Raw genomic sequence first — 25413 nt, 5'->3', positions numbered from 1 at the left:
ACTCAAACGAAGCTGCAGCATGTGTAGGTTTTGATTTTCAGTTTTACAGAACTGACATGTGAAACCAGTTCCTTATTGAAGTGCTGAAACTTCTGCTTATTCAGATTTTTCATGAACACAAGAAAATGAAAACAGAACATGAAAAGTTGCAGGGTGTTGTTTCTTTGTCATCACTGAACTGTGAAAATGACCCACAGAAAGGCTCCATGTGTGTATGTCGACGCTGAAGTAATGTCATTTTACAACATTTTAAATTTTCTTCACCTCACTGTAGAGTTCCTCCTGGACATGAGGACTCTGTGTTAAGTTGTTTTCTGGCTTGCTGATTTGCACCTGTGCGTACTCTGTATCCTGCTCCTGTCTTCTGTCCTGCACTGAGTCAGAGGATGCTTGATGCTTGGAAATGTTAATCTCACTATAATGGATGTTTTCTTCAACTTCCTCTGTTTTACTTCCTGGTTCTTCAACAACCTGCTTTTCATTTATTTGAATCTATGGAATTAAAATAATAGAATACTCCTTAAGCTGACTCTGTTATTTTTTTGTTACATTAAATGATCAGACTGCTCTGACAAAGATGCTACTGTAAATAATCACTAGAACAGTCAGTTATCCTGCAGATAGATTTTTGTTTTGTTTTGTTTTAATTCCCTTACCTGAGTCTGTTCTTGTCTTTGATGCTTTGATTTTAACCAGCTGGAAGACACAAGAGGCTGTTAAATTAACTTTACTAAATATAATTGTGAATAAAGTTAATCTATTGGAAAACAGATATTTTAATTTGCAGCTAAAATATCTTTGACACTAACAGTATGTGTTTTCTACTTTCATGTGTGATACTTACCAAACAAAGATTATCAAGCAGAGTAAGATTAAGAGTAAAATGATCCCAATAATTACGCCAATATGTTGCCACAGTTTGTCTGTTGAAGCACAATCTACAGAAATCATGAAGTAACAAAAAAAAGGATTTTATGTTGACATATTGATTCAGGCTGGGCTTCGTTACTACTTGAAGTAGTTTTTTTTAAATGAAAGATATAATAGATACAAAAAAGTTTTTAAAAAATGATGGGAGCACATACTTTCCTCTTTAGGCAATGGGCCTTTAACAGTCATGTTAATCTCTGCTGATGTCTGATTACCCAGATCATTAGTGGCCACACAGTAATAAACTCCTCCATCTGTTACATTGAAGCTGTAAATCTCTCCTTCAGATACGTTCACAGCTCCATCTCTGCTCTTCTTGAACCAGGTGAAGTTGCTGACTGGAGGTTTGGCTCTGCTGGAGCAAGTCAGGTTCACCCAGCTGCCTGCTGACACCAAACCTGATGGACTGATGGATGCTGAGGTGTCTTTAGGAGCATCTGGAGAAATAAAAGAGAGAAAGTGATATCCCATATACCATGGTGTCCTGAAGGATTCAGTTCAACAACAAACTCTGATTGTCTTACATGAAACACTGAGAGTCTCTTCTGTCTCTGCTGTCTTGGTGTCGTTTCCTTGGTTCACAGGATATCTGGCAGAGCAGCTGATCTTCGTTCCATCATGTGTGTCTGACAGAGTGATGTTCTGCTGGATTTTAGTTGTAAAGCTTCCATCTGTGTTTTCCTCTATTTTGTTGTGAGAGTCTTGTTGGAGATTCCAGGTGAGTTGAGGAGGGGAGTGTGGACAGGGAGTGAGAGCTGAGCAGGTTATAGTGACAGACTCCTTCTCCTTCAGATCACCTGGGATTGTAATATTGGGCCTCCAAGGAGAATCTGTGGTTTCACATTAAACACAGTTTGTAAACTAATAATACCGTCAAGAAACAGATGAAGATCAGCCACAACAATGGATTAAAAACCAAAGTGAGGTATTGTCCTCCTTCCTGAAATCCTGCATATTTGTCTCACTTAAAGGTTTCGGATTAAAACTCAGTTTAATATTAGACAAAGATAACCTGAGTAAAAGATGGTGGTGGTTGTGTTATGGTCCTTGACTCAAAAGAATAAAATTAAAAAAAACCTGAAGGTGACGTTTACCACGTGAAATCCAAAATAAATGTAATGCTTTGATTTTAAACAAGTTGTTCATGCTTGGAAAATGTAGCTGAATAAAATTATTAGGCAAAGAAGAGGGAACCAAAATTCTTCAATAGCACTGTGAATGACTCATTACCAGCTATCAAAAACACTTGCAGTTCTTGCTGCCAAGACATTTAAGTACTAACACAGGGGATTGGATAACATTTTTCCTTAAAAATAAAATCACCATTCAAAACTGCAATTTTTATTCAGTCAGATTGTCGTTGTCTTATCATAAAATATTATTTCAGTTGAAACATGCAGAAGTGACAAATATGCAAATGCCGTTTTAGTTTTTAATCACTAACAGACTAATTTGTGTTCTAGTTTCAGTTTAGCTCATCCAGTCAATTTCTAGGTTGCCATTAGTCCTTTGTTTCTTAATTTCTTTGTGTCATCTTTCCCTATGTTAAAACTCCCCTTGTTGTTTATTGTTTGTTATTGGTCATGTTTCTTGCCTTTCTGGTTAATGTTGTCAAGTTTGTGTCATGCCTGCGTCTTGTCATGTTTTCCTGTTTATTGTGAAAGTCCAGTTTCCATGTCTTTGTGTTTTTGGTTTACATTTCCTGTGCATCATTATGTTCATCCTAGTCAGCTGCTTCCTCATGTGTCTCCACTCCCCCTAATCACATTATGTGTATACTTAAGTCCTTTGTCTCTTAATGTTTTTTGTCAGGTCGTCTGTTATCTTTGCCACAGGGTTTACAGTTTCATAGCATTCCTAGTTACTCTGTATTCATAGTATTTCATAATCTTTTCACAGAGTGTCATTGTCTTTTAGTTTATACAGTGTTCATAGTCCCCTTAGTTTTCCCAGTTTCAGTGTGTCTCTAGAGTTGTTCTCATGCCATCAGCCACAATAAAGGCTCGCTTTATTTTTGGAAACATAGTTCTGTCTTCACCCTGTCTGCTTTTGGATCTACCTCATCTACACACCGGCACACCCTGCCGTGACAATTTAAACATAACAAAAAATCATAAATATGCTTTTAAACAGTGACTTTTTCTTTGTATGCAGGATTTCTTCTCTTTTATTTTTTATTTTCTGTTTTTTTCTGTCTTTACTACAGTTTTTTTTTTACTGATTCCCAATTTTACTGCTCACAATAAAGACCCCAGAAGACTAATTATTGTCCTGAGCCGTCTTAATTTTCCGAGTTTCCAGCTAAACACAAAACACTTAAATGTGCTTATTTCTGTTACATTTGTTCATAATTTCTTTTTTAGTTGTTTTGAATAAAAGCTGCAGCTGATTATACTTTGTTTATAGAAATTAGAGGAAACTTTCTTACCTTTAATTGTTATTTGAAGAGAATCACAAACAGCTGTTGCCCTGAACGGCAAGTTCATAATTCTGAAGTAGTATGTGTTTGTATAATTTGTGATTAAATTGGAAAACAGAGTGGTGCAGTTTCTCTGTGTCAGGTTTCCTGTAATATTCATTGGATAGATGTTAACTGTCCCACTGCTGTTGAAGATCACGTTTTCTGGATAAAGTTTAAAATTAGTATGACTTTTAATCCACACTGCAAAAACAGGTTGTGTGCTGTCAAACTTTACTGGTCCAGTTTCACTAAAGTTACATGGGATTTGTAAACAAGATCCACTCAGAGCCTCCATCTCTGTTGGTGCAGTGATGAACAGGTGTGTGTTTGGAGGACAGCCACAGTGCCTGAAAAACAGAATATCATGAAAATATAGAAATGTAGATAAAGAGAAAATCCATGATGAACAATCTGACTTTAAGAGTCGTGGGTTTGCTTTTTATCCCTTGTTCTTTTGACATCCTCAGATACTTGACTTTGTAAAGTATCTGTCTGCTCTGATCTGTCAGACTGTAAATGACTGAAATGAGATGGCTCACTTGGAATAATGAGGAAACTCAGTAACATGATGTCTGTCATAAAACCCATCACCTGGAAAAACATGAAGAAAAGAATCATTACACAAATAAGACACAAAAACAGGAACTTGCCTCATTTTGTAAAGCACTTACAAAACAAAAACTAAAAAAAATCTAATAAAGCCTTTTTTTTCATTGCAATGCACAAAATTAATAAACTGTGTAAAGGTTTTCTTACCAAATGATCAGTCTGCAACACAGGAGAGACGACAACGTAAAAGTCAGTGTGTGATTTTAGCAGTGTGAGTGAAACACTTCTCTGTTTAGATGTTGTAATGTCAAAGCAAACAGACCTGTGATAATTTTGGTTTTCTGTTGTTCTTTAATCAGTCAGTCTGCTTTTTGTTCCCATCATGCACTCTGTTGACACTTCAGATGCTGCCACTCCCACCTGCCTCTAGATTCGCCTGACACTCCACTCACATGCAAACATATTCCTCATTCTCTCAGTAGTTCCCTTCCATGTACGCCTCCCTTGGCTTTGTCTGTTCTGCGTTTTTTGAGACTGACCTTAGTGTCCGTGTGTTTGTTTTATTTTATTTGCTAAATAAGGACTTTTCATTTTTATTTGTATCTAAAAATATTTTAGATATATTGGGGGTTTTTTTCTTACAGCAACAGAATAATTGCCAAAGAGCTATTACCCAAAAACATAGTATCTACATGGTGTACACTGTATTTTCCACACAAAAAAAGAAAGAAAGAAAAATAGAGGACAAACGTGGCATGCCTTAAAAAAAAAATCTGCAGCACTTTCACAAAAGATTGCCAAATTAATGTCCATGTGGCAGGGGTGTGGTCTCTGGCCTGCTGCTGCTGAGCTTATGGGACAGTGCTGGGATGTCAAAGTGGACAGGTGATTTTGATGGGATTAGTGACTCTCTTCCCTTTTTATAGTGACAGAGGAGACTGGCAAGAGGTGAGTGTATAAGTATAACAATCAAATCATTTTCATTCTACTCATGTTGTGTAAATATCGACACTTCACCAAGTTCTTTTAATTCCTCAGAGGCATCCGATGGAAGACAAAACACTGCTCAGTTGACCATTTAACTCTTTATTTCTCTTTCACATTACTTCTAGACGGGAGATGCGTCCTGCATGACACACTGCCACGGATCTCAAAATGTTGGTGTGCCCCTAAAAGTTTAATTACAGAAGCTCTCTCATTCTAGTCTAAACAACAGTGTCTCATTAACTTTCCACTAGAGATGGTCCCCTCTTATCTGCATTTTCCCAGCATGAGCGACCTGTGATTGGATTTCTGTCTTTCTTTTTTCAGTCAGTCTGCTTTTTATGTTCCCATCATGCACTCTGCTGTCATTTTAGAAAGCTGCAACTCCCACCTGCCTCTAGATTCATCTGTTCTGAACCCTCCACTCACATGCAAACATATTCCTCAATCTCTCAGTAGTTCCCTTGAACATGAAGCAGTTTATGTACTCTCCTTTGGCATTGTCTGTTCTGCTTTGTTCTTATCAGTTCTGATATGCGTTTTCTGAGACCAGTGGCTATTTTGAGCTTCCTCTCCATGTTTGTGTGTGTTTGTTTTTTTTAACATAGAAGTTAGGACTCTGCATTTTTATTTTTATTTTAAGGAAAAGTCTTTTGTTTTGTTTTGTATTTCAGCAACAAAATAATTGCATTAGAGCCAATTACCCAAAAACATAGTATCAATTCAGTGTATGAACCCCCCCCCCCCCCCCTTCCCCCCAAAAAGAAAACAGAGGACAAAGTGGCACTTCAAAAAAAAAAAATCTGTAACAGAGGGGAAAAAATTTTTTGGAGGCAAACCATTTTAAAGCAGAGCCTTGAATGCTGACACGTCTTTAGACAGTTTAATAAGATTGTGTTAAGATTGCGCCAACCAGCGTGCAGCCTGTTACAGTCTGATTCTGATTCTGATTGTTGACAGTGTCAAATACTGCACTCAGGTCTCGAAGAATTAAAACTGTACTTTTTCCAGAGTCAGCAGCGAAAAGCACATCATTGAACACCTTCAGTAGAGCGGACTCTGTGCTGTGGAAGGCTCTGAAACAGACTGATATTTATCCAGAATATTATGTGTGTCTAAGAATGAATATAATTGGTGGAGGACAATGATAGGTTTGTAGCTTGAACCCATCCGCTGGAACGTTGAAGACAATATAATTACACTGCAAAGCAAGACACAAATAGGCAAGCTTCATGTTACTCGTGCACGGGAGAGAACCGGACAAAGCGCCGTCCCTTCGCTTGACCCCAGTTGCTCTCGCCCGTTCTCCCGTACCACTGTTCTTTTATTGAGGTTACATGAATATGCATAAGTTCATTAACATATGACGTCTACATACACACAAAGAGTACCTTGCCTGTGTGTGTGTGTGTGTGTGGACTGCTGATCAAAGGGTCAAACATCCTTGGTCAGGGAGAGGGTAGCCTCCCCCTCACCCTAGCTGGTTCATCCTAGATAACATGGTGAGGAAGTCCTGCAGTTCATCTAAACAAAGAGCACTTAGACTAGAACAGACGCAACTACGTTAATCCTACCATAAAACAATAAGACACGGTATGACCTCTCATGCTCCCAAAGTGCTGTCTAATACACACAAAGTTTGCAGACTATCAAGGATCAAAACCTCTACCAATCTACAACTAATTACAAAACTCTAAGCATATATAAGTAAATATTTCTAAGCATAAATGACAATCAACAATACAAATCTAACATTTCCCCCCTTTTTGACCTTTATGCTTGAAAAGTTCCCAGGTATGAATACCTCATGTCTGACAGTTTCAATGCAAACATTTTTATACTCAGCATATGTCAAATCACCCTAAATTACTGAAAAGGTACACAGTTTAACAAATGTATTAGCAGTTATCCCATTCATTGATCTCATCTCATGGCAAACTGCATCCCACAAACAAACAAAGAAATTGTTAATTTAATAGTGAAAATAAGAAGATAACATTTTCAAAAACATCTCAGCTTGGTGGTGCTTCCTCCGGGTGTGCACATCACATGTCTCTCTGCAGAGTGGTTTAAGCTCTGCAGGGCGTCATGAATGTCTCTTCCAGTTGTTTCCATCACTGTCCATAGGACCAGAGTCCAAATGTATGTAGAATAGACATTCAAACATACCAGTTGGTTTTGTTGTTTGTCAACATGGGTCTCAGCTCCCATCCTGTGGACGATCCTCTCAGGCACTCCTTCTCGTCATGCATAGTCCTGATTTTGGGCCTGCTGGATCTGTCTCTCTTAGGTGAGAGTTGTCATGTGTCCATCTCCTCTGCCTTCCTCCTGGTTCAGCTGTTTCCGGCACCAGCTGGGGTCCTATAAGGATGAGCGTCGTAGTCAAGGTAACCAAGAGGGTCCTGGTCGCACACAGGTCCGTCACGCCTCGCACTTGGTTGCCCTAGAGCTGATCAGAGGCTGGAGGTTGAAGTGCGAGCTTACCCTACGGGGGCTCAATCAGCACTCCCCCCTCACCACTGAAACAACCAAGTGTGAGATTTCTCTATTGTGCTGTCTTGAGGGTGCCGGGGTTTCCTGGGACCTCGACCTCTTGCAGTGGCTCTGATAAATCCAGGAGGGTCTCTCGCTATTTTGCAGGCAGTTAAAATGGTCCTTGCTGTGGCTCCAAGGTCTGATCTCATGATGGGCCCCAACCAGCTCGACCTTTGACCTCAACCACTGCCTGGTCCTGTCAGCTATGCGCTTCTCACTGGGCCTCTGAAGATTTCTCAGGAGATTACTGCTGCACCTGTATTTCCTTGCTAGGAAGACAAACTATTTGGAGAGCATGTCAACAATCATCAAACCACATTCTTTAGTTCAGTGAACTTCCCTTATAGGCCATCAAAGCCTCATCTGAACATGGGTGCACCACTTGCATAGGTTTAATATTTGTAAATAAAATGGCTAATCACACAAATCACTGCAACAATAATAAAAAACATTGTTTAATGTTAATCCTTGGACCCCTCCTCTTGACGCATGGACACACCCATGCGTCAACTCACCAAACCTGGATTCCTGTCTTAAAGAAAAAGATTAGCTAGATCATATCCCAGGCAACATCAGGGCATCTCCTCCCCTGGAGCAGCACCACCCTGGACCTATAATCCTGCAATAAAAATGTTAGTGTGTTTTGCATATTAAGTTTGCTTAACACCTGGCTCTCCCAGGAGCCTGCATACACACCATCATGGCCTGGAAAGCAAAATCTGGAAGTAAAATCAAACTTCATACCTGTAAACAATTGTATCATAAGAACAAGAAGCATTCAACATCAGCAAGACAAGTGTCATGTGCAGGTTTTCTCAAATCAGTAAACTACAATTATTTTCATAAGTCGCCTCAGACATGGATCATCCCATGTACTCAGGCAACATTAATGTAATCGGTGACTGCTCTTAAGCAAAGTCACTCCACTTGTATATTACTATGGGCTCAAAGTGGCCAGCTAAGAGCCCATATTCAACTTTTCCATAAACACTGCATCTCCTATCTGTTTTTCTCATGTCACTTGTCCGCTTCTGCCGAATCCTCTACACGCAGTCATAGAAAAACAAACATTAGCAACACAGTGACCATTGGTGGTCAGACGCAGGTCGACAGGTTCCAGAGGTGCCATAAAAAGACCATAAAATTAGCCATCTATAGCTGTGGAAAGAAGTAACACCAGTTTTCAACACAGGAAATTTCACACATGTTATTCACATTATCAAAGTAACCTTCACATTTTCCCATCAACACAATGCAACAGCATCACCACTCATAACCTGTAAACACAGTTTTCCTCACACATAAACCCAGAAATCCTGTAGTAGGAAAAAACATCAACCAGTTGTCCTGGTATAAATCGCATCATCAATTCACATGAAGAACTGGCATGCTGTAAGAAAAGAAAATGCAAATATTAGCGCTTGCGCAGGCGTATGCATACTTTGTCACAGTTATCTCTGTGAGCAACACAAGCCTATGAATAACACACCTGATAAATGCACAGACACAGAAAATGGCATTTAAAAGGTTAAATCATCATGCAACCTCGAGTGTTGCTGTCATCTTTCTGCTCCTGTAAAAGGAAACACATGGGTTCATCTGCACCTTTGTCAGGTGGGGGTTAACTTCACACAATCATGTTCAGTCAGTCAGTCAGTTATTTTAAAATTCTTACTCATTCACTCAGTGGTTCCTTCTTTTGCTAATTGTGGAAATTATCATCGCATTCGTTTCCACGCTCAGCAAAACGACGATATTTCAAAAAGAAAAATAATTTAGACTGGATTTCCTCGTTGAATCCTTTTTGGGGGGGACTCTCATTTCCTAATTGTCCCAAATAAGTGGCTTTCTCCTGAGCCCATTTTAAATGTGGAGAAACTCACTTGCAACAATTTTCTTGACGACGTGTAACGCTTTTAATTCCCGACTTGCAGATCTGCTCAAAGAAAAGAAATTCACAAGCAAAAATCAGTGCTTGTTCAAAAATGAAAAATAAAAAATAACAGAGATTATCAAACCAAACTCTCAGTGCACTGTGAAAGTATCAAAATAAAAAGGCCTTGTTAAGTCATGACACAAACTCCTCATCATCTTCACAACAGGAGAAGAATCATCAGCTAGATTCACTCCAAACCAACCATCAACTGCACAACACACAACATAACCCTAATGTCATATTAGCTATGAGTTTAATCACCCGGTCTGTGCTCTTCACTCATTTAAGCCACAGATCTATTTTATTCAATTTTTCCTTTTTCCCTTCATCATAAAACATGTGACATGCTGTCATGCACTTCACAAAAGACGTTTGTTCTGACGTATTCAGAGTTGTGTATCTAAATACAGGATTCACTCGCACATCAAAACAGGAAACTCAGTGTTTTAGAGTCTCCACTCTAACAAACTCCAACACATCTCATTCACTCGTGCTAGAATTCAGTCACCTTTCATTAATCTAAAACCCAATCAAATAATTTGCATATCGGCTATTAACCCACTAAGTTGACAGGACAACAGAAATGCATGTTCAAAATGTTATCACTAAAAGAGAATTTCCCTCATACAGTAAATTTAGTAGTAAACTTGTGCTGCATCAATCAAGCAGGAAGCTTCTCCCAATTTACTATATTAACACTAAATTTATTATCTGATCATTGGTTGGTCAAACCAGAATCTTTTTTCCCACAAAAGTTTAAATTGTTGTCCTGCAACCTAGAGAGTCAATTTTTTGCATTGGATAAATTCACCATTTGATAACAAGTGTCTGCTAAATTGACACTATTTTAACACTGATGAAAGATAACAAGATAATTTTCATTACATGTGTTTGTGTTATTAGGCAGGTTTAATGCATGTCTGTGGAGCTGCATATCCAGCAGAGCATGTTCTTAAAGCTGCCTTTCCTACACACTTCTCTGCTATTATTTAATCATTTCTTAACTAATGTGCTGTGAGTCCACTGGTCTTTGCATCACACGAGGTGACTTGGACAAGATGATAAACAGACTCACACGCTTAAGATGTTGTCTAATCTTCATAAGCTCTCTTGTGTTTGTGTTAGTAGGGTTAATGCATGTTCTGTGTGATTCTGTATATGTTTGTATATGTTTCAGACTCCTTCACAATTTTCCAACTTAAGCAGTCAGTTTTCTTTTTCCCAAGTTTGCTAACCCAAATTTTGATTTCCCACATTTAATAACAAAATTTGTGTTCTCACCACTCTCACTATTGTCCTCTGCCACTTCAATAGTCCAATAGCAGGCAGTTTCTCCTTCAGCTTTGTCCTGTCCCTCCTCTGATGCGGTTGACTTTGTGCTAGTGTCTGAAGTGCTGCCGCTGCCTTCTTGGGCGACTTCTTAGCAGCTGCTGCCGGTTTCTTGGCTTTGGCCGCGGCGGGCTTCTTGGCTTTGCTCTCAGTAGCCTTGTTCATCTTGAAGGATCCGGAGGCCCCGGTGCCCTTGGTCTGCACCAGAGTGCCCTTCGCCACCAGGCTCTTGATGGCGGTCTTGACACGGGCCTTGTTCTTGTCCACATCGTAGCCTCCGGCAGCCAGAGCCTTCTTGAGAGCGGCCACGGACAGGCCGTTGCGCTCCTTAGAAGCGGCCACGGCTTTCACGATCAGCTCGCTCACGCTGGGGCCGACCTTCTTCGGCTTGGACCTCTGCACAGGGCGTGTTTATGATGGAGCTTTTCCGACCACAGCCGGCACATTAAGGGTCCATTTCTTTCATGTAGCTATGGTCGCTAGCCAGCATGGTAGCCGCATGTGGCTTGCCGAGTCACTCAGTCCTTTCTGAACATGTTGACATGCTGCCGCCGCCGAACCTGGCCTCAGATCCAGCAAGCTTAGCGCGCTGATCTCCAAAAGGTCCCGAAAGCCAGAAAGACGTCAAATAAATGTCTCGTTCTAAGAGTTCAAACAAAAACTCCTCTTCACGCCGCCATCTTGCTCGCCCCTCCGTGGAATTCATCCAATCAGATAGGAAGATGGGTTTGCTTTTCTTCTCTGATGCTGTTTGTCCACATTGCTGCTGCTTTGCTGGGACTCTTTGCTCAGGACTTGCTGCTGTCTCTTTATCATGTTATTGCTTTGGAGCTGCATTCCTTGTCTTCAGGGAGGGGTGAGAGCTTGCTTGCTTGTGAGGTTGAGAGACACATGGCACTGTAAATAAGTCAGCCAGAAACTTGGCCTGCATGTTTCCAATGATGTTAAACTATAACTTTCTTCCGACTGCTGCATGTGGAAAATTGATTCAGGTCTGCTTTTCACCTGAAAGTGACAAACTAAGACATTTCATTATTATCATCACTGCTTAATCAACACACATCTCTCTCTCCCTCTGTGTTTTTGTGAACAGTCTTTTCTTAAAAGCAGAAAATGAAATTGTAGTTGTTTTTGGCTGATCAACACAAAACCTTTTTCCTATGATTTTTCTTTTTCACTCTTTTTTTTTCTTTTTTTCGTTACAATAGCTGGTGACCTGCAGAATCACCGCTCTCACTCACAATCAAAGGCAATTACTTTTGCACAGTGCACAAAAACACTGTGATGTCAGACACATTCACACTCACTTTTTCATCTGCATAAATAAACCATATGGCTGGAGATATGTGCCATGGTGATCCATAGGCATGATCACACGTTTATTTAATTATTTTCAACCCAACAAAACAAATAAACAAAAACATGATGCTGATGTTATGAACACTCTACACACAAGTCAAGATGCAGGAAAACTGCTCACGGAAACGCTGCACACTCCCTGTTTCCCCCTCTTTGAGTAGTTCCCAGACAGCTCTTGATCTGCTAATGTGTAGCTTGCTCATCAGCTCAGAAAAAAAAACTGCAACGCAACATCACACAGTAGTTGCATGCTCTGCCCACAGCGGCAAAGTCTTACACTTTCATATTCAACACAGCTTCTCCATCATGTACTTTTAGATGTTTCATACACGGTTCAGCATATTAGTTGTTTTCACAGGTGTGCTCCATATCTCAACAATGGCTCATAACAAGACGACAGTCTTTCACACAGGTCAAGTGCCTCTATGCACTTCATTAGTTTAAATATTTGCCTATATCACTTCTCCTCATATGTCATCGTACTGAATTTAAGCAACCACACGCTTAATGTAGATTACTTTTAACAACTATCCACCTCAATTACGTCTATGGTCTGGCACACAGGCTGTTGTCGATCAGGGCAAGCTAAAGAGTTAACATTTTGTGTCAGCTGCCAGGAGCAAAGTCCAGCACAAACGTCTGTCTCCCTCCAACTCACTCTTGGTTGCTTAGAAACCCATGATAACAACAACAGTCGGTGTCACAGACCACGTGTTCTGCTCCGCACACACTCACACAACAACAACAACAACGAGACGACGACGAAGATGACAATAACACAAAATAGGCCTACTCCGGACTCACACCGGACCGCTCGGGACCATGACCCAGTTGTGGGACGCTCACCCACTCGCGCGACAAAACCCAATGAAGGGACGCTCGGGACACACACCCAGGGCGATTTCAAAACCGGACACTCACCGGACGCATGGGACCCTTGGGCGATTTAACCAAAACTTCTTTTCGGGACACTAACCCAGTTATCGCTCCACAAAGCAGCGAACTTCTCAACGCCTCACAAAATGGCGGAGACTGCACAACGACACGGTTATAGAGTCGGCCTCTTCAAACTTACTTGGCGTTGCTTAGCGTGTAATATCACCCTCGAATCCCGCCGATCGACATTCATCGAGGAGAAAGATAGACCGCGAATCCACAGGAACTTCCTGGCTGACGTCAGTCTTTCGGCGTGTCCCTCCTCCCCTCGGTGAATGCGATTCCAGGGCTCCGGCTCGAAGGACCAATTAATGATAGGTTTGTAGCTTGAACCCATCCGCTGGAACGTTGAAGACAATATAATTACACTGCAAAGCAAGACACAAATAGGCAAGCTTCATGTTACTCGTGCACGGGAGAGAACCGGACAAAGCGCCGTCCCTTCGCTTGACCCCAGTTGCTCTCGCCCGTTCTCCCGTACCACTGTTCTTTTATTGAGGTTACATGAATATGCATAAGTTCATTAACATATGACGTCTACATACACACAAAGAGTACCTTGCCTGTGTGTGTGTGTGTGTGTGTGTGTGTGTGTGTGTGTGTGTGTGTGTGTGTGTGTGTGTGTGTGTGTGTGTGTGTGTGTGTGTGGACTGCTGATCAAAGGGTCAAACATCCTTGGTCAGGGAGAGGGTAGCCTCCCCCTCACCCTAGATGGTTCATCCTAGATAACATGGTGAGGAAGTCCTGCAGTTCATCTAAACAAAGAGCACTTAGACTAGAACAGACGCAACTACGTTAATCCTACCATAAAACAATAAGACACGGTATGACCTCTCATGCTCCCAAAGTGCTGTCTAATACACACAAAGTTTGCAGACTATCAAGGATCAAAACCTCTACCAATCTACAACTAATTACAAAACTCTAAGCATATATAAGTAAATATTTCTAATCATAAATGACAATCAACAATACAAATCTAACAGACAACTTTCTCGAAAACCTTAGACAAAAATGGCAGCTTAGAGATTCGTCTAGAATTGCCAAATACTGACAGGTCCAAACCAGGATTTTTTAGAAGTGGCTGGACAACAGCTTGTTTAAATGAATGAGGGACAGTTCCATTTGAAACACTGCCATTTACAATAGCGAGGATGTTGGGGCCGACTGTCTTCAGCACATCTCTGAGAAATGGCGTAGGTAACACACCCAAGGGGCACATAGTTGGTTTCATGTGCATTATTATATCAGTAAGATGGGATAATGAGACTGCTTTAAATTCGGAGAAAAAGAATGAACATGTAGGTGGTTCAAAAGGACCGTGGAGCTTATCTTTCTTCGTTCTGCTTTCCTGCATTCCTGTCTGACGCCACGAGTGGCCTTATTTAGCCAAGGCTGAGTTTTAAATTTTTGCCATCTACATTTTAGAGGAGCAATTGAGTCCATAATGTTGGTACAAGCATTGTTTTTTTGTTTTAATGCGATCAACATAAAAAATAAAGCTAGAGCCTCAGGACAGTATGTTCAAAATAGTACAAGCATAACATTATTCATAAAACACCGGAAGTTATTTGAAAACTCTGAGGACAAAGAACACACAAACACACAGTGCCTCAGTGATTTGCAAAACTGTTTCACAGATCACAGAACTATATCAGGGTGTCATTTCTCAGGCAGAAATGTAGATAAAAATAATGAAATCCCCAAACAAGTGCAAAAAACACAGAGTCAAGAATAGGTTAAATATATAAATATAATCAATTAGAAACAGTAGCACATCAACATAAAACATATAAACATAAAGTTGGAGCCCGAGGACAGTGTGTCCAAAAGCACAACATAGCTATTAATTCAAGTTATTTTAAAATTTTGAGGACAATGAACACACAACCACACAGTACCACACTGCTCTTTATTGAGATTACATGAATATGCGTAGGTTCATTAACATATGATGTCTTATACTTAAACAGATACAGAGTAGGTGTCCTCCTATACCATAAATCAGTAAGAGAAGGTACAACCTCTCTCATGACCTTAGGATGTGTGTGCATGCCAGAGTGCTCTGGGAGGCACACAGAGTCTTTGCTAACTGCTAAGGATCAGACATCCTGTAGAGGCTAAGCCTATGCTTGAAGCCACTGAGGTGGTCGTTAACCGGGGTGACGCGATGTCACTGGTATGTATGAATTAAGTAAAAAGTCCAATAACCCCAGCAGTACTTATCTTGTCCTTTTTGGTCTTTATTCCCATATCAACTTAACATAACAGCGCAACGGTCACAAACTGTTTGCCTTCTTACAATTAATGACACACCTGACGCCGAGTACGTGCGTCTACCTTAAATACCTTTACATGATCAAAACAGAAAAAGGTGACCTCTAGCGACCACATAAGGTATTAACCCAAGAATGGCTCCTACACATCCTATCAATATGCAATCGATTATACACCGTAAAAAAAAAATCCTAAAAAAACGGTAACATTCCGGCAGCTGGGGAGCCAAAATAATACCATAAAATAACAGTAAATAACTTTCACATGAAATTACAGTTATTTTCAGTAATGACAATACAGTTTGTTGCCCTAATTTTACATGGGATTTTGCCTTTTTCAAATGCTTTTAAACATTAAATTAGGAACATTTTAATGTGATTAAACAATGAAATTACCTATAAACAAGGTCCATGAATGCGGCAATATGAATAATAATACTGAAATGTACAGAAATATACAGTTAACAGTTGGTTTAAATAATAATGGATTGCATTCATATAGTGCTTTTTGAGACCCTCAAAGTGCTTTACAATTCCACTTTATAATTCCCCTCTGGCCATCACCAGTAGGTGGTAGGTGAAGTGTCTTGCCTAACGTTGTCAGTTCGACAACGGGGCTCGAACCTTCTGATTACAAGGCGAACTGCCAACTCTTGAGCCACGATCGCCCTAAATGGCAATAATAATAATAATTATTTGATGTAAAAAAAATTTATAAGAATCATTTTATATATTTTTCCATAGCATTACATTTGAATTAAACAGTTCAATCTTTCAAATAACGGACAAACATTTGTGAATGTATTTTAACAATCTAAATATGCATATGTACAGACAAATACATTTAAAAAAACAAGAAAATTATGTTTTATTACAATACAGTGATTTTACGTTAATTTACATTTGAAATGTAAAATCACAGTCTATTGATGTAAATTTAATGATATTTTAGAAGAACAGTACAAAACTGTAAAATACACAGTAAAATACTTTTATATTACAAATTTTTTTACAGTGTATACCTCTAAGGATATATGAGTATATATTTCTAAGCATAAATGACAATCCAACAATATAAAAGTAACACTATTATTTCAAGTTGGATCCTGATGGGCAGATCAGAGGGATTCATGGTGAACGCGAGCAAAAAACTTGAAGTCTTTCTCCAGTTCACCAAAAATCTGAAATCATTGCTCAAACTCCAGTAACAGTCCCGTTATTTTATCTTTGAACTGCTTCATGTCTACCACACTTTGGGTCATGCACACATTTTTCAAACAGGGGAAGTGAGCTGCATCACCACCAGGGCTGGACTGGGACAAAAAAACGGCCCGGGCATTTTGACTAGCGACCAGCCCACCAGGTATTATAGGAATAGGAATATTCCTATGGTTTTTTTATAGGAAAAACCATAAAGCCTTTGAATGAAAACAAACGCTGTTGTGACAGTGATGTACACTGTCTTGTTGGTATATATGTATCAATCTAATAAACTTAAACCTACAGCATCCTCTCTATTCTGGTATTCTAAACAGTACTTAGCCGAAACCCAAAGACTGCTCGGTCGAGTTAACCTCCTGAACTATCTACAACATATGGTGGAAACCTGAAATCAAGACAGAGAAGACTAAAGGTGAGACATGATCATTACTGAATATTAAAAATAATAAATGACAGATTTAGATATATTTTCATAAATTATTCATTTACCACATCAATAAACAGCATGGCAGGACAAAATATTTTTTTAACATGGCAACCTTTAAAAAGTGAAAGGAGACAGAAAGACAGGTGAGAAAGAATAAAACTTAATTATACAGTATAATGGGACCCTGAAAAAATATTACTATGTACAATAATGGATTTCTATACATTTTACATCAGATGAAAATGTTTGTTGTAAGATTCAAATAATTTTTGGTAAAAGCTAGACATTTTAATTGAGAATAATAAAAGAAAAGTAGTCCTTGTGCCCCACTTTCCCTGTTAATGCCCTACCTGGCCCCCTGGCAAAATTTTGCTAGACCCGCCCCTGCACAGTTACCAGCTGTCAGCTACATAGAAAAAGGATCCTGGTGTTATTTGTCTCTCAGAAACAGTTCATAACTTCCCTTCAACTCATTCATGTCACCTAAAAGGTAAACCTGTTTCTCCATCACCTGTTCAGCTCTGATGATTCAGTAAGGACATCTCCTGGTTTCATCTTCATGTTTCCCTCTCACCACATATCCAAACCGATATCATGACCAGCAGCTTTACAGCTGTGGCTCCAGAAAACATCAGCTGATAGTAGAAATTAATATTACATAAATTCTAACAACAGCTGATCAAGTTTAAACGTGCTGCTGTTGTTTAGCGCGACCTCCTCTGGGTTCCTTGTTCTGGTGCAAAGTGGACAATAAACAAGCAAGAGAGACAGGACTTGCATCAGAAAAGCCGATCATCTGATCATTGATCAGTTTCATGATTGTGGTAGCAAAAGGAGAGGGAGGGGGAGAGGATGAGAGAAGAAGAGACAGCTGACAGCGTAAAGACGCAGAAAAACTCCAGCTTTGTGTCTTTTTCCATTCTAGCTGAAGTCCGGGACAAACTGTGCTCCTTAGGTCAATACGAAACGCGGAATATTTTCTCTGAATACGAGACGATTCGGTTTTTTACGGGACGGTTGGAAACTCTAATAACTTACCTTATAAATAAAATAAAGTTAAACATCAGTAACATCATAGCACCCGCCCAGCAGTATATAAACTCCGTCATGCTAGCTAGTACGCAGAGTTATTGTAACTGACTGTAAAAAGTCAGCATAACGAAAATAAACTCCACCTAAACTTGGTTTATATCTGACCCAGACAGACTGCAGGTCATAAGTTCTCACTTGAAGTTCAGTTCACCTGACACTCGGACCGACGGCCACCTCAGGTCTCTGCTCTTCCTGCCTCACCTTTCCATCATCCACCTGCTGGCCTCCACCACTTTCTAACATTACTGAATCTGTGGAAGCTCCGCAATAGCCACCACCAAACAACAATTGAGTTATTTTTACACATCTCCCAGCATCTGGCCAATCCACCACCTTTCAGTGTTTATACCGTTACGAGAAAAAAAAAAGAAAAAAAACTCATCGGCCCACCGGGCAAATGCCCAGTATGCCCGATGGCCAGTCCAGCTATGATCACCACCAGTGAGCTGCGTCTCCCACAATGACAGCTTCAACTTGAAAGAACGTATGCTGTCATAATACTGCGCGACAACTTTATTGCATCCTTGAAGCTGTTTGTTCAAGTTATTCAGGTGCTCTGTAACATCCACCATAAATGCAAGTTCTGCATCCATTCTGCGGAATGAAATTCTAACACTGGTTTGCCCTTTTCTTCCATGAACTGTTCAATTTTTTTGTTGTAAATCAAAGAAATGACTCAGCATAGCACCTCAGCTCATCCATTTTACCTCAGTGTGGTATTGCAGGCCATAGATGTGGTCTTTTTCTCTGAGAAGGCTGACAAACTGACGGTGATTGAGGCTTCTGGAACAGATGGGATTAACAATTTGGATGACCACCTTCATGACATTATCCATTTTTAATGACTTGCAACACAAAGCTTCCTCGTGCAAAATACAGTGAAAAGCCCAAAAATCAAATACTCCATTTGCAGATTGCGCTTTATCTCTGAACTTGGTTACGGCGCCTGCTTTTTTCCCAATCATTGAGGGCGCACCAGCTGTAGCCAGGCTGACACCGTGGGACTACTCCACTCCAACCCTGTCCAGTGCGCCGACAAGTGCGGTGAAAATAACAGCTGCGGTCGTTGTATCTGTCATCGGCACCAACTCCACGAACTCCTCTGTAACGGTCAATGTGTCATCAACTCCGCGGATGAAAATTGCCAGTTGCGGAACATCTGTAATGTCCATGCCTTCATCAATTGCAACTGAAAACGTAATAAATAACTTTACTTTTTGCTTCAACTGGCTGTCCAAATCCTCTGAAAGATCAGAAATCCTGTTGGCAACTGTGTTTCTTGTCAGGCTGATATTTACAAAGGCCTGGCGCTTTTCAGGGTACACTATCTCCGATGCCTTCATTATACGTTTTTAGAAATTCACCCTCAATAAATGGTTTTGATGCTAGTGCAATTTCATTAGCGATGAGGTAGCTAGCTTTCACTGCATCGTCACTGATGTCTAGGCTGTGAGTAAATACAGACGGCTGTTTCTTCAGACCCACCAACGGTTCATTCACCTTCTCTCTACTTCACTGTCCTTGAAAGTTGTCATATTTATCGGCATGAAGACTCACATAGTGGTGACGGAGGTTATATTCTTTCAGATCTGCAACATGCTGGGAACACATACATACAAACATACAGTTTTCCTATTCACTTTCGTAAATAAATAGGAGGATTGATTGTGATATATGTGATAAGACTTTTAAAGATCCAGATTACCTGAAGGAACACCGGCAGATCAACATTAGAAAAGGGTAGCACGAGTGAAGCTACTGTAAAAAGTGTTTTTGTTATTTTTATTATCTAAATTCAACTTCTTTTAAAACCTCACAAGTGTGTAATCAAAATGCCCACCTTGTTAATTGTCCTGAAAAGCTTTATAAGCCGGACAATGAATCAGTGATGTTCCAGTCTTTCACAGCGATGGTGGTATAGTGGCGAGCATAGCTGCCTTCCAAGCAGTTGACCCGGGTTCGATTCCCGGCCATCGCAGTTGCCACGCGCAGTGCTTTTCAAGCATGTGGACTGCATACTGTTTTACACTAAAAATGTTCTCCGCTCTTTCTGCAAATGCTTACAATGTCAGGCCAGGTGCATTCTTCATCGGCCTCGCTGCTACCGTTTGCTGTGGAAAGACACTGTTCACACAGGCTTTGAGTTCTCATCACTTCATACCTCTACCTTCTTACATGAAACTGGGATTGGACACGCTACTTCTTCATAAAGACACCCAGTCCCACTTTAAATATTGTGCTCAATGTTTGGAATGAAGATAACATTTTACTAACCATGTACTGATCAGCTCTTTGCGGTGGCAAAATCATCAGCTGTGTGTGTTACTGTTCATGCAAACAAGCAAGCTAATGTCAGCCAGTTAGCTTCAACCGCAGCTGTGCTGCACCAATCTCACGGAACTGCAAAACCACAAGCTTTCGCACCAAAGTCATGCAGCTACCGCATTTACAATCCAGCGTGGCCGTTGTTGTGCACATCCTACTTGAAAGATGTGTGGCGTAGGACTTGGAAGACATATGTCTTTCAAGTATGTAGTTACACAGCCCAATGTGGTTGTTGTGGCCGAGCGGTCAAGGCGATGGACTAGAAATCCATTGGGGTCTCCCCGCACAGGTTCGAATCCTGTCGACAACGGTCAGCTGTTTTGCGCCAGTCCAGACGTTGATTTGAGAAGAAGGCATGGAGATCACCTGAGAAGGTGCCAGGAGAAAGAGCCAGGCCTTTGCTTGTGAAAATAGAGCACGCAGAAGCAATGGACCCAGCTATGTCCTGACAAAATTAGGCACATATTCAGTAAACATGGCATCCTTCAATTGGTCTCTTAGCCACCCCACACGTGCCCCCGTGTAGTCGTCCAGGATCCAGTCTGAGTACCGCCAATGACTCATGCGTCTGACAAATGCTCATTGCTTTGCAAGAGGACTGGGATCGGGATTGGAGGCACAGCGGATTTCACCGGGAATGGGACAACAGCAGAAATAGCTTCAAACATCGAACATTACTGCATGAAAAGCACAAGGAGTGCACACATTTCATTGTTTGGAACACTGCTTTTCACTACAGCTCTTTGCATGTAAAAACTTTGCTCTTCTCCACAGCTGGCTGACAGACACGCAAAAGCGCAAGCAAGAGTGGCCACAGACCCACTATGCCGGCCTTTGTACACTCTCTCCATCTAATGATAGAGAGGAAGGATACATTCACTACTTCTAGCCTCCACTATTCAAATTCAGTATTTTCGGCTCTTCATGGCCACTGGCATTTTGGTTTGGTCTTTTTCCTCTTCCTTTTTCTAAATGGTTAATGGCAATATAGACCCCAGCATTGCTGGGTCAGGTATGCCTCTTAGATTCATTAATTGGAATATCAGAGGTATGGGTAACCCTGTTAAGAGATCTAAGGTTTTTACTCACTTGAAACGTCTAAATTCTGACATAGCATTTTTACAGGAGACTCATCTTCACATTAAGGATCATTACAGGTTATATTGCCCTTGGGTAGGTCAGGTCTTTCACTCAAATTTTAATTCGAAGGCTAGAGGAGTGGCCATTCTCATTAATAAGAAAGTTCAATTCTCTTCGAATGGTAGATACACCATTGTTGCTGGTACCCTAATGCAGAAAAAGGTTTTGTTGGTAAATGTATATGCCCCGAATTTTGATGATGCTGATTTCGCTAATAGACTGCTGAGTAACATCCCCTTTCTGAATACACATTTGCTTATCCTTGGTGGTGATCTGAATTGTGTTTTTGATCCAATTTTGGATCGATCTAATCCTCGTAATTTGACTCAATCATCTATGTCTAAAACATTCTCAGATTTTATGAAACGGAATGATTTTGTTGATCCATGGAGATTTCGCAACCCTTCAATCAAAAAAATTTCGTTTTTCTCTCAGGTCCACCAGTCTTATTCCAGGTTTGATTATTGTTAAAATCTCCCAATTCTTTGAATCTTTGGGCTGAAGGAGGGACAATACTCGGTGTATAAATGCTCAATCAACAATCATTTATTTCCATACAATTCAACAGTCAGAGCATTACAACGTCCGGACGGGAGAGATGCTACCAGAGGGTCAGGCACATGTCTCAAAATGGTGACGGGTTGCTCAGCTTTTTATAGTCTCTAGTGGCCCCCAGCTAGTCGTAAAAGCCAAAACATCACATTCTTTCTCTGTTACAGCGCCTAAGTTATGACCTCGGCAGTTGTTTCTCTGCTTTCTGTAAGGTGGGGGTGTGGAATGTGGTCTATCTATCTCCCCTGTCTTTAGACACAGAGTCTCCTGCTTACAACCTTCTCTTCACGATTCAACACTTAAGCATGTCAAGAAAACAGTGTAACACATTCCCAGCAGATCAAGGATACAGAGTGATGCACATTTATCTAATGAACTAATATGTGAATATGTTCTGTTAACTCAAAAGTATAATGAGAACTAAACTACATACAGCTCACACACTCTATATTAAAGGGTATAATGTGATCTACAGCAGTATTCTAATTCAACTACTTTGATTACATATATAAGGTAACATATAATAACAGAATAATCTAACAATTCCCCCTTTTGATCTCTGAAAGAGATCACTTACAACATGCACTCCAGGGTCGCAAGGTCCAGGTCTTCTTGATCCTGAGGCCCTCTGTCCCCCTTTAATGGGTGGACCATCTGTGGGATGACCTCTGTGTTCACGCAGTTCAGATGCAAGCAAAGTTAGATTTACAACCATAACAGCAGTTACAGATGACACTCCCATCACTCCCAATTTTCCCACAGCTTTATTTTGGTGTTCCAGTTTTCCACCCCTTTTTTAATGTCACCTTATACCTTTCAAATGTACTTAGACTAGAACCTCTGTCTAAGGAACTTTTAACCTTTGTTTCTATTGCTGCAGCTACCAGTGTCTTCCAGTTGGGTGATTCTCAGCTTCTTTCTTCGACCTCCGGGGTTAGACCACCCTTTAGTCATTGCACAGTTCTGGGGATTATTCTGCCCCGATTTCAAACAAAGATCTGTGTGTTTTGGGGTCACCGCCGTGTCCCCCTTTTTGCCAAGAGCCTCTCGAACCTCGTTGGTCTGGTGTTCCTGGTTTTCGCCAACCCCTTCATGGTTATTGCTGTGTTTGTGGGATCCATCTTCTCCAGGAGCCCAAACGCCATGACACTTGACCCCAGTTGCTGTCTCGGCAGTCCCTACATCTGTCTCTGCTGTGAAGGGTCCTCACATCTCCGTGTCCCCATCTGGTGTCTCTTCCTTTCTCTGCAAGAGACAGAAAACCAAAACACCTCTCTCCCTAGCCTTGATAATCTAATATTGTTATCCATTGTTGTTCTAATGATTCAAATTTGGTTTAAATGGGGCGATCGTGGCTCAAGAGTTGGGAGTTCGCCTTGTAATCGGAAGGTTGCCGGTTCGAGCCCCGGCTTGGACAGTCTCGGTCGTTGTGTCCTTGGGCAAGACACTTCATCCGTTGCCTACTGGTGGTGGTCAGAGGGCCCGGTGGCGCCAGTGTCCGGCAGCCTCGCCTCTGTCAGTGCGCCCCAGGGTGGCTGTGGCTACAATGTAGCTTGCCGTCACCTGTGTGTGAATGGGTGGATGACTGGATATGTAAAGCGCTTTGGGGTCCTTAGGGACTAGTAAAGCGCTATATAAATACAGGCCATTTAAAATATTATGTTCAGACTCTCTCACCCAGGGACTTATTCTAATCATAATCTATGTGTATGTAAAAGAAATCAAAAATTAGTGAACCCTTTCTAAGTCTAGCACATTATAAGCTTAAGTTTTACCATAGCTAAATTATTAAACACAGAAATAACGTCATAAGATGTTCATAAAACCATTGTTTGATGTTTGGACTCAACTCCCCCTTTTTGACACACTCCCATGTGTCAATTCATTGGAGCTAGACAATTAAAAGAGAAGGTTAGTGACATCATATCTCAGAAAGTATCAGAAATTCTTCTCTCGAGTACCGTTGCTCCAGCCTTGTTATCCCAGAGGATCCTCAATCCCGGAAATTTCCCTTCTCCTCATGTAATGAAGTCTGTCATCCTTCCATGCCCTGGTAACTGGTCCATCCAGAGCTGTAACATTTTGAAATGTACATACAACAAGCCAAACCACACCTTGGTCACACCAACCCTTTTCTGCCCTGAAGATGTCCAACGCCATCTTAGTCTGGACCAGGGTTGTAATAGTTTTGCAATTTTCATCAGTTTTTATTTTTATTTAGCTTCGACTTCAGATTTTCAATTTTATATCAGTTTTAATCAGTTTTTACCAATTGTTTGCTAGTTTAGTTTAGTTTTGATTAGTTATAGTTCTAGTTTTAGTTGTGTCTGCAATAATTAAGTGTAGCAAAATCCCAGTCCCATCATATCAGTCATGCTCTTGTGCTTGTCCTTGGGTATTGTGACTATTAACTCTTGCAGCACCGGGTGCTCCTAATTTTGGTTCAAGTGAATTTATAAACTTTGTGAAGGGAATTGACTCCTCTGCACACTGGAATAAACATAATCAACATGATCCACATTTTACTGCGTGTTATTTCACCATCTTATTGATTCAAATGCTCCATCCTTATGTGGTTTGCGACATTATGTTTATCCACTCTGTCTCTAAATGTTTGAAGAATCTTCAAGTTTGGGGTCAAATTTTAAGAATTTGACCATAAGTGAAAGTTATGGTGTCATCACCCCCTTCAGGGCTTACCTTTCCCAGTTTTTGATGATATTCCTCCCTATTCTTTGCAAATACCCCCTGTTGGTGGCGAGAAACTGTTGGTGTGGTCAAGTGGGTGCTCTAGAAACAAACGCTCAGGACAGAACAGTTATCAGTCATGTACTTCATACAAATTTTGCATATGTTTTATTCCATATTGATCCTCTGAGTGTAATGGTACATTTTAATTTGAATTTATCCAAACTAAACACAATATTTTCTTTATTTACTTTGCTCTTGTTCTTTTGCAGTACCACATCCTATCAAATGTCCCTGTCAATTATATTCTACATCTAATAACTTACTATTTCAAATGAGAACCTAAATCACGTGGACCAATGTTCATTATTCCATATCTCTATTCTGAACGTGGCAAGCCATTCATAGGTATTGTTAAATTTTGGCGATTTTCCTCTATAACAATTAATTGACTTTTTTACAGTGGCCTGCTGTGGTTAATAGTAACATATTCCAGTCATGAGTGATATCAATAGTTGTCTCCACTGTAGCATTTGGCATTCCCAATAATATAACATGATACCTTAATCAAAACACAGCTAATATAGCACAGTTTTCTTAATGCAAACATCAGTAACTCAGACTCAGCAACCAAAGTGTTAAGTCTGCAGTTCATACTTATGTGAAGCTAGAG

At 40.5% G+C, this 25413-nt stretch overlaps 2 protein-coding genes and 2 non-coding genes across 4 annotated transcripts; 2 read left to right on the top strand and 2 right to left on the bottom strand.

Moving 5' to 3' along the window:
- Positions 1–249: 249 nt before the first annotated feature.
- LOC146661993 (myelin-associated glycoprotein-like) lies at positions 250–3701 on the bottom strand. Its single transcript, XM_085418402.1, has 6 exons — positions 3359–3701; positions 1455–1760; positions 1086–1367; positions 845–923; positions 657–696; positions 250–492 (listed from the first exon to the last, which is right to left on the bottom strand). The coding sequence occupies exons 1-6, from the start codon at positions 3684–3686 to the stop codon at positions 250–252; spliced, it is 1278 nt and encodes a 425-aa protein (XP_085274528.1). The 5' UTR covers positions 3687–3701.
- Positions 3702–8716: 5015 nt separating this feature from the next.
- On the bottom strand, positions 8717–18871 carry LOC146661992 (uncharacterized). Its single transcript, XM_085417871.1, has 2 exons — positions 18743–18871; positions 8717–11120 (listed from the first exon to the last, which is right to left on the bottom strand). Exons 1-2 carry the CDS (start codon positions 18869–18871, stop codon positions 10626–10628), a joined length of 624 nt encoding a protein of 207 aa, XP_085273997.1. The 3' UTR covers positions 8717–10625.
- A 1070-nt stretch (positions 18872–19941) lies between these two features.
- On the top strand, positions 19942–20013 carry trnag-ucc (transfer RNA glycine (anticodon UCC)). Its single transcript has one exon. It is a non-coding gene; the product is annotated as a tRNA-Gly (tRNA).
- Positions 20014–20588: 575 nt separating this feature from the next.
- Positions 20589–20670, top strand: trnas-aga (transfer RNA serine (anticodon AGA)). The gene has a single exon. It is a non-coding gene; the product is annotated as a tRNA-Ser (tRNA).
- Positions 20671–25413: the final 4743 nt, after the last annotated feature.

The sequence above is a fragment of the Rhamphochromis longiceps genome, linkage group LG9 (assembly GCF_057381845.1).
Source record: "Rhamphochromis longiceps isolate RC_006_pf linkage group LG9, R_longiceps_female_GT1.1, whole genome shotgun sequence".
NCBI classification, from domain to species: domain Eukaryota; kingdom Metazoa; phylum Chordata; class Actinopteri; order Cichliformes; family Cichlidae; genus Rhamphochromis; species Rhamphochromis longiceps.
The sequence above is the reverse complement of the archived record's forward strand: the minus strand, read 5'-3'. Positions and strand labels throughout refer to the sequence as shown.

Coding starts and splice junctions, on each gene's coding strand:
- LOC146661993 (XM_085418402.1), bottom strand. CDS start 3,686: ATGGAGGCTCTGAGTGGATCTTGTTTACAAATCCCATGTAACTTTAGT. Junction 1,761..3,358: donor TCTTCAAATAACAATTAAAG/GTAAGAAAGTTT, acceptor GTGAAACCACAG/ATTCTCCTTGGAGGCCCAAT. Junction 493..656: donor AAAGACAAGAACAGACTCAG/GTAAGGGAATTA, acceptor TTAATTCCATAG/ATTCAAATAAATGAAAAGCA.
- LOC146661992 (XM_085417871.1), bottom strand. CDS start 18,871: ATGGATAATGTCATGAAGGTGGTCATCCAAATTGTTAATCCCATCTGT. Junction 11,121..18,742: donor GCCTGCAATACCACACTGAG/GTAAAATGGATG, acceptor CGCCCTGTGCAG/AGGTCCAAGCCGAAGAAGGT.